The following is a 15,125-nucleotide window of genomic DNA, read 5'->3' as shown; positions in this document are numbered from 1 at the left end:
GTGGTCAACACCATGAGCTATTATAATCTTTACAAATAATTCTGCATCTGATTGTTCATTATAATGACGGTACTGGTAATGTAAAAAATTTTCAAAAAAAATTACTATAGAAAAGCTTTTATATCTGCATACAGCCTGCATTCTTTCATTTAATTTTAATGAGTAACAAATGATTATTTTGTTTTCATTACCAATTTATTATAAACCCTTTCACTCACAGGGCTCCACACTAACTTTTCAACTTACTAGCCAAGTGGCTAGTGACATCTTAGACGTTTTTAGATCTTGCGACAATTTCAGTCTGTTTACTAGCCAAACTGGTTAGTGGAGACTGAAAACCATCAGCCAAAACTGAATTTCTCCTAGTCTGTGGCCAGTGGGCTACCGTTAGTGTCGAGCCCTGACTCCCAAGATTTCATTTAGCAATTCTCTTAACTGTTTGCTATACAATTCTTGTGATCTTTCTTTGGAGAATTTGGTATCAGATCAGCTAACAATCCCATACCTGATACTTTTATTTATTCTCATAACCTGCCTGCTTGATTTTGTATTGATAATGTAAGGAGAAATTCTGTCTTGGTCACTCATGGGAGGTAAAGGGTTAATAATGCCACTAAAATCAAAGATTGGTTCAATGCTGCTCAATATCATAAAAAAATCTGACAAGGTGATAACGAATAGTAAATGCAATAATGCTTCCACAAATCTGCAAAGAAAAGAATTCAAAATAAGCTGGCTGCATGGATCTTTATGTATGTGTGATGTAAATCACACCACAGAGGTTTAAAACCTACATGTATCATATACACGTATTGCAGTTAACTGTTACCTATGAAGGATTATGTACACTATCCCTGGCTTATCTCAAAATAAGCCAAGGCCTAGAAAAATTATCTTGAGGAAAATATTTTCCTGACAGGCCCCCCCAACTCAGTCTGTCATTACAAAAAGAAACATTATATAAAGTACTGTATGCTTCATGGCCAATTTACAAATTAAAATATGTGAATGTAAGTTAACGTTGGTCCTTCATAATACTTCTAGAAGTTTCAATAGATTTACCTGTATTCCCATGATTATTATCGTCAAAGTTCTTTCATGTAAGGGTCCCCGCAATTTGATAACAAAGTTTATAAGTGTCAAGTTGTTCACGCGTGTAGATTTCTTGTCTTCACCAACACCTTCCTCCACTGTAACTAATCTTAGAAGATTGAACACTGACAGTATAAGTTTCCCTAGCGGATGAAGGTCAGACATTTTAAACACACTGTAACTCATTCCTAGCAAGCCAGTGTCTGGGTTAAACCTATAGAAGCAAAACGTTCATCAGTAATAAATTAATAATAAATAAACTAAACTTTAATAGAGTAAGGCCTGTATGTCTGTTGATTCAGATGTAGAGCTTAAACCTGAGTAATTCTATAGCCATAAAAGTTCCTGGATATTCAGTGGTTTCAATTGAAATTCCTTTTATCAGGATTCAACTGTAATCTCATTAGTTGACCTTTAGAACCTAACATCAGTACGTATGCGTATTCCTCATACTGTTCTTTACACATTTCCTATGGTGCTGACAAGGAGAATTTGTTCATTAATCAAGGGCGGGGCTCGACACTAACTTTTCAACTTACTAGCCAAGTCATTAGTGACAACTTAGATGTTACGACAATTTCAGTTTGTTCACTAGCCAAACTGGCTTGTGGAAATCGAAAACCATTAGCCAAAACTGAATTTCCACTAGTCTGTGGCTAGTTGGCTACCGTTAGTGTCAAGCCCTGAAGGGCTTTTAAAAGATGATGATCATTTCCTTAATTCTCATGACTTTAATGTTTGATTCAGTACGGATACTGAAAGGAGAAATTAGAAACCAGCCACTCTTAGGAATTAAAAGGTTATTGTTACATTTCCAAACTCACCTTGGTAGTCGATGTCTTGGACATGGTATGAAACGAAACAATTGAGGAATGGAGTAAAGAAAGTTGATAACTTGTGGAATAAAGAACAGCAACATTGTTTTACTGAAATGTCCTAGAATGCCAACTACTGCAAACGTCATTCCTGCAAAATAGCAGAATGTGTCTCCAACAAATACAGAGGATGGGTACCTAAAATGCAATATTGGAAAAATATGAGAAAGATGTGTGGTTCACTTTTGTCCTTGGCTGAGAGTTTTATTACTTTGTTTTTGTGTAAGGTAGGAAGTAATATTCATGCTTGTAAGTACAGTGTCATCTGCATAATATACATGCAGCAAACAGTGATCTTAATGAACTGCATGCCAAAGAAGTTCAGATACTCGAATTTGATCTGCCAATTTTAGGGAAATTTAACAATAAATCATTCAAAGACGGACTAGTGCATTATACTATTATGATAGGAGCTACTGGCAAGATTTGTGCATCATGAAAAAAACAAGATTTAACCTAAGTGTGGTGATATTTTTCAAGTTAGTCATTTTCAACTTTGTTAATCTTCTCCAAAGTCATCCACTGGGAAATGCTGATGTCACAGAGAAAGCCACTCAGATGTAAGAAAAATGAACTGTGCACATAAATGCTGATTAGTCGGTGGTTTAGAGGTGATTTTGCAAGCCTCAATTAGAATTGGTCACAATACCATACACATGCTACCCACATTTCAGGTGTTCATGTTTTTCCTAGTTGGACAATACACTGTATTTGTGACAGGAAGTGATAAAAAATGTGTTACACCTGTCTTAATTCAGTAGTTTTCACAGCATTCAGGCAACAACTCACCAGTTATGATAAAGTAATGCTGAACATGTGGCAATGAAAGGCATCATGAAGTACGCTGAGAACAAATGAGCCTGCCAACAACAAGTTCCTTGGAGCTCAATGAAATTAAACATCAGAATGGAGACAGCAATGATGAGCGACTGTCCTGCCTCAACGCCATTGATACCAGCCAAGATGTTGATTGCATTTGTGCAGAATATTGCCAACATTCCCATATAAACATAGTATAATATTCCTGAAGAATAAAATGGCAGCATGTGTCTATTCATTTAAATAGTCTCACTTATTTGAATTCTTGACTTTCATAATGCTTTGTACGATAATGACTTCCACAGGTCACTACAACCAGAAATTAAAGCACTAATAAAACCAACTGACTTAGGTGGCCATATTTCAAAACTGTGCTTCATAGAAACCTTACCTAGATCTAAATCAAAGCCAAAAATGAATCTGATGGGTTTTGGTACAATGATTGTTGTAACACCAATATTAACACAGTAGACCATAAGGAGGGGAAGAGAAGCCATTGCCGGCAGAAGAAGCCTGTCTCGCCACCTGAGATCAAGAACATCATCCGCAAAGCCCAGGAAGATCATGCAACAGATTGACAGCAGGCCAGTGATGAACATCACAAACTGTATAAAGAATGGTGATGTTTGTTTTAAATTAAGACTAGATAGAGAACCTTGCTAGATATCAAACCTCACAAATTCAATTCCTTTTTATTTCATAGACTGTGATTAAATCTCAAACAGCACCAGATAATAAGGTAATAAGGTAAGTGGACAGTCTTGACTTGAAAGTTGATTTGTTTAAATCTTAACTGTTGTAAGGATCACAAGACAAGTTTCAAGACACAAGAATGATATTTTAAGTGTCCTTTACTGATATTTTGGTCAAACAATTTTCACTAATTCTCAGTTACAGAGCAAAAGCAATTTATGCAGTCAAAGGGCTCAACATATGGTTCCCTTATTTGCATAACCTGCTCAAAAATATGTTTCAAAAAGTGTACAGATTTTTTATAAGCAGGAGAAGCTGCTCTTACTCTCAAATTTATAAGATAAACTCACCTCGTGATGTGGAAAATCATAATCACCTTTCTCAAACCAAATAGACAGAAAAGGGATTGGGATGAAAAGAAACATTGTAATGAGAAATACTGCTCCACTCACAACTCCTAGACCCTCTGCACTGTGAAATTAAAAAATACATGAACAGTACTTAACATTTGATCTGTAAGAGAAATATTCACAATTTTTTAGTCAACATGACTGATAAAGTAAATGATTTGAACCCTGGAGCAACAGTTAATCATGTAGTCCAACTGTGCATGTGAGGATAGTCCTGAAAATAACTGTTGTAGCAACTGTGACTGCCACTGCTACAGACAACCCTCCATGTCAGGACTCCTTTCACCATGGCAACTTTGAATTACCATCAGCTCATCAATTCTCTTTAAGGTATATATCACTTATCAAGAGATAGGGGCAGTGAATACTGAGAAGCATTCAGTAGAATCTCTGAGGATTTAAAGGGGGAGGGGGGGTTTAAGCTTAAAGGCTCCTCTTCAGAATCACGTAAATTATACAAGGAAGAATAATCTGGACTAAAGTATTTTGATTTCTGACTAAAGATCAACACAGCTGTGTCACCAAAAAATACATTAATTTATTGATAACAAGAAATCTGCAAAAACAGCTTTTGCAGCAAACATCGATTCTAATACTGCACGGCTACGATAAGTAGAATAAAACTTCGGAGTCAATTAACAAAGCTGTTCCATTCTCTTATATTAATCACGAGCCTAGTATGTGATTTGATAACAAATACTCGTTATGGTAAACCACTCGTTTGAACTGGAGTACGACTAATTAATTGCAGGGCGAATCACCATGCAACATGAGTCAGCCATAAGAATAGAGCGTCTGGAAGTATCCTCTAGCGATAACTTCAAGATCGCCGTTGTTTAACTACCAAAGCCCCGCTGAAAAATATCCAGACTTACACTTTCTCCTTGTTGTCTTTCTTGTTAAGGTCTTTCCCGCATAGCCCAGCTTTAACGAACAGCGATTTCATACCTGAGATTAACTTCAAGGCCACAAAAAATGTCACAAAGGACATGACAGAGTTTACAATTAAAGGATATATCATTCTGTAGATCATTCTCGAGTATCTTTTCCAGATTATCGCGTCGTATAATCTAAGCTTTATGCAGGACGACTCGAAATCAATCTCAAATCTCAAAACCTCTGTACTCATGAGAATAACCGCTGACTTTATGTTTACTCGTAACGACTGCGATTAGACGTGAGATCTGCGCGATCGCGCGAGACTCTCCGCGAGATGTCACAATATGTCTCTAAGCAACAAAATGATTGACAGGCCCGGTTTTCTAGCATTTGATTGGTTATAAAACTATTACGCAATGTTTTACAGCTCAAATTTTTTTTTTGCGGAGAAGCAGCAAATTTTACACTGAGAAAACTTACAAAATATTCATAGTAAACCTTTGTTTTAAATATCTGCTATGGATGTGAAACAACGCGATAGTTTCATGCTTACTTTCGAATCGGATTAGGAGAGAAATTCGTCTGATTTTGAAGATTATTTTTGAGCGCTTACAACTTACAGAACTGTAAGAGAGTCCAAGAAAAAGTTGCAAAAATAGCTGAACCCGAAAAGAGTGGACATCAGAACAATGCCGAGTGTCAAGTATAATAAGGGTTCAAGGAAAGGTGTCGTTGGCGCATCCCAGGAGCATTCTGCTGGGACAAAAGCTGATAAAAACAGACGAGATACTACTACTTTCGGTCATCCCTTGACTGGCGAATCTGTTAAAGAAAGGCAGGTACGGATCGAAACCGGTGAATTTAGAAATATAATGAAAAACCACTTAACTAACATATTTTGTTGTAAAATAGTGGAAAGTTATCTTTTTCTTTCTATTTTGCTTCAACTTTAGTTGAACCCCTGTTGTAATTTACCAAATTTTAACAAAGCTTGTTTCTCGGAGGAGTTATAAATCTTGTTATAATTTGGATATATCAACGAAGTTGAAATGGTAAATTGGCCACCGTAACGATTACAAAAGCTGACGTTTCCAGCGTTAGCCCTTCGTCGGAGCGAAGTCTGTTTTACAAACCTACAGACTCGCATAATTACTTGTTATATTCGTCTTCGCATCCATCTCACGTTAAGAATTCCATCCTTTTTCTCAGTTTCGAAGACTTCGTCGTTTATGTAGTGATGACTCTGATTTCCACCACAAATCAGAGTCAATGTGCCAGTTTTTTGATAAACGTGGTTACCCTGTTTTTGTCGTTCAAGCGGGTTACCCCGCGCCCAACTTACTGATCGACATTCAGCACTACAAACGTCGGATAAGGAAGATTCCGACCGCATTCCATTCACTCTCATGTTTCACCCTCACAACCACTCAGTTGAATCCATCATTCTTAAAAACTTTAAATTACTTCAAAACGATCCAGAGACAAGCACTATCTTTTCGCAGCCTCCGCTCATTTCATATTCAAACATTCGCTCCGACGAAGGGCTAACGCTCGAAACGTCAGCTTTTGTAATCGTTACGGTGGCCAATTTACCATTTCAACTTTGTTGATATATCCAAATTATTTCGTTACCCCCATCTTGTTAACCTAGCTTTGACGTTTTTTGTAAGCCAAATGAACCTTTCTCTGCAGCAAAAAGTAAGGGAAAACCGCGAAGCTAGAAAGCGAATGATAAAGGACGAGTACAAATTTCTCATGGGAATCGTTGGAGACTACGTAGATCTTGATGTTTCAGCAGTTGAAGAATTTATACTGGATTCAGAAGAGGTAGGATTAAATCTTTCCGCAAGGTATCGCCTTTAATTTTGTAACTCCTTTCGCAAAAAGACGAGAGAAGAGGTAAAAAGACTCTATTTCAAGTATCTTCACGTGGTTTTGCATGGTTTTATTGAAAACGGTCATGCTTGAAAGCTTAAACTTGGGATCTTCAAAGATTTTAGCAGTGCAGTTAAGTGAACTGCTTTGTGTTGTTGTCATGGCAACACAACTTGATAAAGACGATCTCATATCTTTCTTGTTTATTCAGATAATTGTCAATCAAAAGGTTTGATATGATGATAATTGAATGGTCGCAGTTGCAACAGCAGTCATAGTCACAAGTGCATGCCTATGTGGTTGTAGCTTAAATAAAGTTGGTATCTTTGATTTCTTCATCAGATTTGTTTTCCAGCTGTTTCTTGACAGTCCTGAGCTTTTTTGTAATGGTTGTTTTTGATCATTCCAACACCACATCCTCCCTTTTTTTTTCTTACATCAATCTATTCAATGTTGATGTGTCCTGAAATGGAGGCTTATGGCCATGAGACTTGTAAAACTGTGAACAATATGAATTTGAAAAGTATCAAAATGTGGGCAATGCTTTGCCTGAAATGTAACTTTTCTTTTTGAGTAAGGATCACTACTGAGAAAACACATAGTGAAGTATGCGGAAATTATATTTTGTCTCTACCGTCTACAAAAACTATTACTTATGGTCTTCACTCCTTTTCATATATGGCTTCAAAACTGTGGAACTCTCTTCCAGACTCTTGTAACGTCTGACTTTTCTGATTTCAAGCGCAAGATTCTACAGTATGACTCTTTCTCATAGTTAAATTTTAGAATGTTGCAATTTTACATTTTACATTTTTAAATACATTTTTACAATTTCTAAATACTACTAAAATGTAAAATTTACATTTTAGTAGAATTTAGAATTATACTTGTAACTCGAAGATACTAGCTTATCCTTTAGCTACTCCAAATTCGAGATTAAATAAAGTATATGTATGTATGTATGTAACCCAGCAACTTCATGATTGAAGATTTGTGGTCTCTTTTTTTTTCTCTAGGCCGTATACTTGATAGACAGCTTTCTAAAACCAAAGGGAAGAAGGTCGTTGATGTTTTTTTATCAGGAGGTTGATCACGAGGGAAGGAGTTGTAAGTGTTTTTGTAGCTTCCACCAGAAATAACAATGTAAGGAATCAGGAGAAGATCTTCTGAGATGATTTATTGGAAGGTTATTTTGTTATACTTGGTAGTGCGATTGAAATTAGCAGACCATTGTAATCTTTTTCAGACACAGAAGTACGAGCTCGCAGTGTAAAGTCTGGTAAAATAGCAGTGCTATTGGTTACTGATGGTCTCAATGAGGAACTGACTGGAACCCTAGTGTACTGTGTTAAGGCTGATGCAAGTAAAGAGCTTAAAATGAGAAACATTGGTGATGTAAGTATTCTATAAACTAGCGCTTGTGAAAACAAAACAATATGGAGTCTCAGCTTGACTGGTCAGGGATGGTCATGCAACTAAGCCGGAACTCATAAAATGAAGTTTTAGAGTTGGTGTTTTTGTGTTTCTGCTTTCATAGGGGGTTATAGGAGTATAGAATGGACTTATATGCTGCTTTTAGTTGTGAGGTCAATGTCTGATTTGAAAAATAGATGAAAACACTATATGAAAGGGCATCACCAGTAGGCTTGTAAAGTGTGTCCCTGGATTAAATTCTGATCTTGCTTGTTAGAAAAGGCCCTTCAAATGGCCTTTTGGCTGGCTGGATGTGCCTGGTTACAGTCAATGCACTGTGGGTCCTCTCATTTCTTGGAATGTTGTCAGAATGCATGGATTTTTTCAGAATAAACACAAACTGATACTTTATAGTATCGGTTTGTTTTGGTTTTAAAGTTACAGAAACTGTAAAGACCATTTCTGGAAATTCTATTTGTGATTTTCAGGAGGCATGCTTTGGGATGATAAATGTGAGAGAAGCAGGATCCTTTATTCCAGCTTTAAGAGCACACCTCACAAAGATTTATATACCAGCCATACGGGCCATGTCCAGCTGGGGAGAACTGGAAAAGGCACCACAAGGAGTAAAAGCCAGTACAGAATTTGTTGAGTCATTGGATGGTTTTGTTCATTTTATTGATGGTAAGATATTAAAGACTTTTTATGCTAAAAGTGTAGACCATGTAACACTTGCTAACAACATTCATTTTGTGTTACCCTTGTAACATGTAAATAAATGAATTCATGAGTAGATTAATAATTTATATAAGGACAGGTAAATGAAGAAATCAAAGAGTATGTGTCTTCTCAGCTAAAATATGTGTCACAGCTTCTGTCAGTGATTACTGCCGAACTCAACCACCTTCCTGTGTTTCAGCTTTCATCATTTAACTTGTTTAAAACCTCTTTCTGATCTCTTTGTTTCAGGTGCTCATGCAGCAGTAAAAGAAGCAATCCAGCTTCACCCATGTGAAATAACTGATTTGAGTGCTCTAGAAGGTCCGGCAGACTATCAGGCTATAGCAAACAACCAAGATATATTGACTGGACTGGATGATCTGGTACACTCCTGGTGCAAACAGATTGAACAAGTTAGTTCTTATACATGCCTTCTTTACTTGGTTTCCACTTGTTTAATTTCCTATGCTATAGTAGTGGCATCAAAGGTTTCCTAAAAGAATCACTGAGGTTAACTTGGTTAGTTTGGGTTCTCAAAACTAGGGGGGATCTTTGCTCTCACTGGGAGGAATACAGCTGTTAGATTGTGGTATCCCTACCATAAATCCACATCCAATAGATTGTTGCACTTTAAATGGAGCAGAATTGACATAAATAAATTTTAGTATGGAGAAGTAATTGACATTTAAGCAAACCAAGATTGGTAAAAAAAGGGATGTTTGTGTCTCACAGGTGTTAGCAGAGAGTGAACAAATGCGGAAGGAGGCAGATGACACTGGACCTATGGCAGAACTGGACCACTGGAAGATGAGGATGGCAAAATTCAACTCACTTGTTGAACAAATTAAGGGTGCTGAGTGTCGTGCAGTTATAAAAGTACTGCTTATTGCCAAGTCCAAAACACTCAAGGTGACAAGTCTCATCTGTTTTTAGGAACATGTAAATGTCATGGGTTTTTATCACATGGAAGATCAGCCAGTCTTTTGATTGACCTGTCAGTGGCTTGTGAAAGCTGACTAGATTGCCAGTAGTTCAATACTTACAGAAAACACAGTGACCAACATGTAGTTTGGAATTAGACTAAGGTATACCTTGATTTAGTGTCATAAACCAAAAGCAAAGTATGGTAATAGCAATTCCTAGAAAACAAAGGAAAATATCAAAAGAAGCCCAAAAACAAAACTACAGAAAAAGAAGCAACAACTTAAAAATTAAGAAGATATTATTACCGGGGTAGGTTGAGATTGGTTTTTAGCTTTGTTTATAAATGATTGCAGGTATGAAAGGGCTTGTTGATTGCCCCCAAAAAGTTTTCATGTCATAGGCACTTTAAAGAGCAAATTCTAATGAGAATCTAATATATTTTTGTGAGTTTCCTTCAATACTCCATGAAAAGTTGATCTATGCAAGGCAGTGTCTTACAGTTACTGGTAAGTGTCTAAATAATCTTACTTTGTTGTCTTCTATAATTGCAGTTTTGGCGTGAGCTAGACTGTCGTATTACAGATGCAGCCAATGAAGCCAAAGACAATGTGAAGTTCCTTTATACATTGGAGAAGGAATGTGATCCACTCTATCATGCAGACCCAGTATGAAACAAATTTTTGTTTAATAGAACCTCCTCTTGTTTCTTGGAATTGTGTGCCTAAGTGACACACCAGGGCAAGGCCTGATTATGAGTCATTGAAAAGTGTCTGTGTTTACAAAAAAGTTATCTTACATTCCAATCTGTGATTTTCTTTAAGGTTTCCATGATTGACTGTATTCCTAAGCTAATCAATGCCATACAGATGATACACAGTGTATCAAGATACTGCAACACCCCTCAGAGGATGACATCACTTTTCATAAAGGTAATTGAGGAACTTTGTTGCTTTTGTGGGTGTAAGATTCTGTTTACAACGTTTTTGTCATTCAAACTGAAATCAAAACTTTCATGTTCATTGTATGGAATTAAGGGGATAAGTTTATAAAGAAACTGTGGTGTTGCAAGGGTCAGGGGGTATTACAAGATAATTTGTTATCTTAAGTATCATATTGAATGTAAGTCGGAACATTGGGGACAGTTTCCTGTGGAATATTAATTGTTTATTCCTAATTTTGGCATACTTATTTCAGTCCAAACCAATAGTGTGGAGGCTAAAAATATTTAGTGGATTATTTGAATGATGATTATGATCTCCCATTAAGATAGCTGTTGCTGTTTTTATTGCTATTTTCCAGGTGACAAATCAAATGGTTACTGCCTGTAAGAACTACTTAACTGATCGAGGTGTGAACCGCGTTTGGGATCAATCCAGACAGCCAATGATAGAGAAGCTGAAAGCTTGTCTGAGGTTAAACCAAGAATATCAGAAGTGTTTCCAGCGGACAAAGAAGCGAATTGCTGACGACCCGACCATGAGACCATTTGAGTTTTCCGAGATGTACATCTTTGGGAAATTTGACGCTTTTTGTAAGCGTCTGAACCAGGTGGGTTCTGCTTGTATCTGTGCATCTATCAATGACGAACCTCAGGGTCGGGCGAGCCTTAAAGTTGGAAGGGGAAAAATCCTGGAAGTTTGTTTACATAAGCAATGTTCAAAATATGTTTTATTAAACTTTGACAAGAGCGTGATTTAGGCAAGGCAGGGTAAGTGAGACCCCAGTTTGAGGGTTTTTGGGTTTCAAGAGTCCTGCAAGGAAACTTTTGTCGTGTTCTTGTGTAATACACATTGTCACATTACAAAAGGGGCAATGTCACGCTATTTTGGATCAGTAACCCATCGAAGTGAAGATAAAATAATTAAGATCGAACGACTGGATTTAAGAGCATGTCCTATTTCGTCTTTGCAGATCGTAGAAGTGTTGGATGCATTGGAAACTTATTCTGTTCTGTCTGAGTCTAAGATAGAAGGAATTGATATAATATCTAACAGATTCCAGTCAATGTACTCGGCGTTGAAGAAAAAGCCATATGACCCACTGGATCATAGGAAGCCGGATTTTGAGGCAGATTACACTGAATTCAGGCGACAGATCAGCTACTTCGAGGTTTGTAAAACTCTTTCCTTTCCCGTTTGATAGATTATGGGTGTTGATATTGGCAATTTTATTTTAATCTTGACAGAATCACTTAAAAATGTTTATGAGTGGTTGCTTCGAAAAAATTGTCTCAATATCACAGTCTTTGGAGCTACTTGGAAGGTGAGTTATTTTTTACTTCAGGACCAGCCCATGACCGATACACGTATCTTGGGAATTCCCAGGTCGTCGGTAGTAATTTTAGCCCTTAGGCTCCAGAGACTCATCATTTAAACCCTTGCAATGACGAGGCCAACATTCTTTGAGATACCTTACTAGAGATCCGACATATTAATGGCGACGTTACAGTAATAGTGATAGTGTAGTGTACGGGTGTGGAACGCGTCTTTCAGGACTTTCACCATATCAATAAGTTCGAGATGTACTTGATCGTGGATGATACTACTCGAATGTAATATTTGAAAACCCAAGAACACGGAGACGCCCTAATAACGATCGAAGCCATTGATTTAGGGAGTACATGGCTATTTTTGTCTCCTGCATCTATTAATTAGTTAATTTGGTTAGGCAGGAGACGTTAAAGAACCCACTCACGAGATTACTGTGATGTGGTCTGGCCTGTTTACTGGGAATTGGGGGGGGGGGGGGGCATCTTCAAGTAAGTTTCCTTCGGTTGTTTGTAAACTGCTGATGCAGTCCGGCCAAAGTCCCCCGAAAAGTGTTGTGATGCGCATTTGATCATAACCACATGTTAATCTGCGCAGTATAAATATTAAATTATTATTACTATTATTATTATTATTATTATTGTTATTATTATTATTATTATTATTATTTATTTATTTTTTTTTTGGCCTTTTAGATTCGAGAAGCTTGGGATTCCCAGTCTGCAGTCACACATTGAAGAACGTTATGCCCGTCTCCTTCATCACTTTGGCAAGGAAGTAGAAACTATATCCAAGGTATGGTCCATCACTGCTATAATATGTAAAGTTTCCGTTTGATATGTCTTTTATCGGTCAAATATAACTATGGCTCAGCTTTTCTTGGGCTATTATTATTTCTGATTGTTACACAAGGCAAAAACTGCTCCATTTAAAGCACAAGGCAAATATGGCAGTCTTTAATCGATCCATGTCTCACCTTACATTGTATTGCAGATGTACCAGCGGCATTGTGAAAATCCTCCCGTGCATCGTGATGTTCCTCCCACCTCGGGTCGCATCAGCTGGGCAAGGCAGCTCATGAGGCGCATACGTAATCCAATGAACATCTTTGAGCAGCACCCAAGCTGTTTAAAGACACCAGAAGCATATAAAATCATTCACAACTTCAACCAGTTAGCGACTGTGCTAGTCGAGTTTGAGATTCTGTATCATAAAGCCTGGCTTAAGCAAGTAGAGATAGCGAGAACAGGTGAGTGGCTGTGGTGGAGTTTGTGTCTATGTACACCTACCCCTCCCCCCTAACACAACAACAGTCAACTTGTAATAAGTTATGGTTAGTGTTGGGTTAGGAGAGGGATGGGTGCGCAGTTCCGCGGATAGTGACACTGATCCTCTATTGTATATGTTGTGGTTCAATTTTATCCTTGGTTCAATTTTATTTTCCTTTGTTCTCGGTCATGTTAATGTATGATAATGAGTTTGAAACAAAGGAAAATAAAATTTGAACCAAGGATAAAACTGAACTACAACATATGTGCAAATGGTAGAATTTTGGTCGAGGCAACCAGGAGATAAGTATCCTTTTTTATATTTTGGTTTTTTATTTTTTATGCGTCTTTGGGTCTTATAGTTGTTAAGTTTACTTGATAATGAATGGAAGACCTCAAAAGACCCTACTTTATAACTGGTCACAGAGGCAAACCTCGTTTCGAGTGGCGCTGGATGGACACAACGCTCTCAACTAGAGAAATAAATGCATAAATTAAAGCATTGTGTGGTTACCTGGTACGGTGTCGCTTCAGTGAACAGTAACCCGAGAGTTTAGTACACTTTCGAGGGAAAAAAATGCCATCTTCAATTCCATCATGGAAAAAAGATCACTGTAGATTACTTACAAGACCATGACATAGCTTAAATAGATATTTTGATAATTTTATGAAAACGCTGAATGATCTTTTATGTTTCATATTTTCAGGACTTCAGGCATCACTACTAGTACGACATCCGGACACAGGTGAACTTTATGTAAACTGTGATCCCCAGTTGATACAACTGATCCGTGAGACTGAGTACATGAGGAAACTCAACCTGCCAGTACCTGAGACTGCACGTCTGTTATTCTTGAGAAGGAACACCATTAAAACTGTGGATGATAATCTAAAGGTTGGCAATTTATCATAAAAGGACATCGAAGTGAATCCCCGGGAAAAGAAAAAATTAGTCAAGGCGAAACACAACTGAATGCACCTGACGAAATGAAACGTAAAAGCTCTTGCTTGCTGTGATCTTGTTATTGAATGTACTGAAGAGCACAAAAAAATTTTTGGTTGCCAATGTGGTTGTTGTTTTTTTTTTCACTAAGCGTGAAAGTGCTGAGGGATATAATTATTTTCCTTAATCCAGAAAGCTTAGGTTTTAATTTTCAAGGGTTGAGGTGAGTTCTTTTCCAAATTGGCACGCATTTTATATACGCACTGAGCAGAAGCTTTCCTCACTTTATGAAAGGTCGTGAAAATCTCTTGTTCGCAAGACAAATACCCATTTACACAGAATCTCTAGAATACATGCATTTTTATGAACAGATGATGCTGGAAAATGTCAAGAAAGTTCGCGCAAAGATTCCAAATATCTTTATGCCTCTGATGATGCCCCACATACAAAGAGTAAGTCTGTTAGTCTGTCGCGTTTTCTGTTGTAATAGTCAATTTTACTGTTAAGCCATCTTTTACTTGAATTTTCCGTTTTCACAATTTTACCTCTTTTAAAGTGCTACTGAAACGAAATTTTTGTATCTGAAATATTTGCTCTAACCTGTAGTTTTGAATATGCTGATCATCATGAGATAATTTGCTTTGGCCAAAAAGAAGCGAAAGATATCTTTTTTAACCGTTCAAATCAAAAATTTTACACAAAACCATGTCCGGGCCCTGGTACCGAGCGAAATGGATTGATGACGTCACTGGTTGTGTTCAGTCCGATAGCGTGGTTTATTTCACTCACTGTTTGTTTGGATTCGGGGGCGAAGGAGATAGCAGACATTAAAGTTTTGTCAAGTGAATCTTCTTCTGAACGAAGCGAAGTTGTCTCCAGTAGCGAAGAGGAAGATGGTGGCGTAAAATGGGGTTGACAGGCCTACACGACTCTCAAGCGTGTGTTTA

The 15,125-nt window shown here is 37.4% G+C and overlaps 2 protein-coding genes across 4 annotated transcripts in view; one reads left to right on the top strand and one right to left on the bottom strand.

The window, feature by feature from the left end:
• Window positions 1–403: 403 nt before the first annotated feature.
• On the bottom strand, window positions 404–5,023 carry LOC111328692 (UDP-N-acetylglucosamine--dolichyl-phosphate N-acetylglucosaminephosphotransferase). The gene is made up of 7 exons (XM_022933175.2): window positions 4,765–5,023; window positions 3,830–3,950; window positions 3,178–3,391; window positions 2,757–2,991; window positions 1,917–2,105; window positions 1,063–1,306; window positions 404–706 (listed from the first exon to the last, which is right to left on the bottom strand). Exons 1-7 carry the CDS (start codon window positions 5,016–5,018, stop codon window positions 632–634), a joined length of 1,332 nt encoding a protein of 443 aa, XP_022788910.2. The 5' UTR covers window positions 5,019–5,023; the 3' UTR covers window positions 404–631.
• A 195-nt stretch (window positions 5,024–5,218) lies between these two features.
• LOC111328694 (dynein axonemal heavy chain 8) overlaps window positions 5,219–15,125 on the top strand; it is a 57,881-nt gene continuing 47,974 nt past the window's right edge. For all 3 annotated transcript variants that reach the window (XR_015989823.1, XM_022933177.2, XM_088728138.1), the window contains exons 1-16: window positions 5,219–5,607; window positions 6,461–6,595; window positions 7,660–7,750; window positions 7,890–8,038; window positions 8,545–8,740; window positions 9,026–9,189; window positions 9,509–9,685; window positions 10,252–10,365; window positions 10,522–10,629; window positions 11,000–11,248; window positions 11,612–11,809; window positions 11,886–11,962; window positions 12,663–12,762; window positions 12,961–13,216; window positions 13,943–14,130; window positions 14,550–14,630. Coding sequence is in view for 2 of the 3 variants with exons in the window: in XM_022933177.2 (XP_022788912.2) it covers window positions 5,458–5,607; window positions 6,461–6,595; window positions 7,660–7,750; window positions 7,890–8,038; window positions 8,545–8,740; window positions 9,026–9,189; window positions 9,509–9,685; window positions 10,252–10,365; window positions 10,522–10,629; window positions 11,000–11,248; window positions 11,612–11,809; window positions 11,886–11,962; window positions 12,663–12,762; window positions 12,961–13,216; window positions 13,943–14,130; window positions 14,550–14,630 (2,433 nt within the window). In the remaining variant the exon portion in view is untranslated. The remainder of the gene's footprint in view (window positions 5,608–6,460; window positions 6,596–7,659; window positions 7,751–7,889; window positions 8,039–8,544; window positions 8,741–9,025; window positions 9,190–9,508; window positions 9,686–10,251; window positions 10,366–10,521; window positions 10,630–10,999; window positions 11,249–11,611; window positions 11,810–11,885; window positions 11,963–12,662; window positions 12,763–12,960; window positions 13,217–13,942; window positions 14,131–14,549; window positions 14,631–15,125) is intronic.

Source organism: Stylophora pistillata, chromosome 7 (genome assembly GCF_964205215.1).
Source record: "Stylophora pistillata chromosome 7, jaStyPist1.2, whole genome shotgun sequence".
NCBI lineage: Eukaryota > Metazoa > Cnidaria > Anthozoa > Scleractinia > Pocilloporidae > Stylophora > Stylophora pistillata.
The sequence above is the reverse complement of the archived record's forward strand: the minus strand, read 5'-3'. Positions and strand labels throughout refer to the sequence as shown.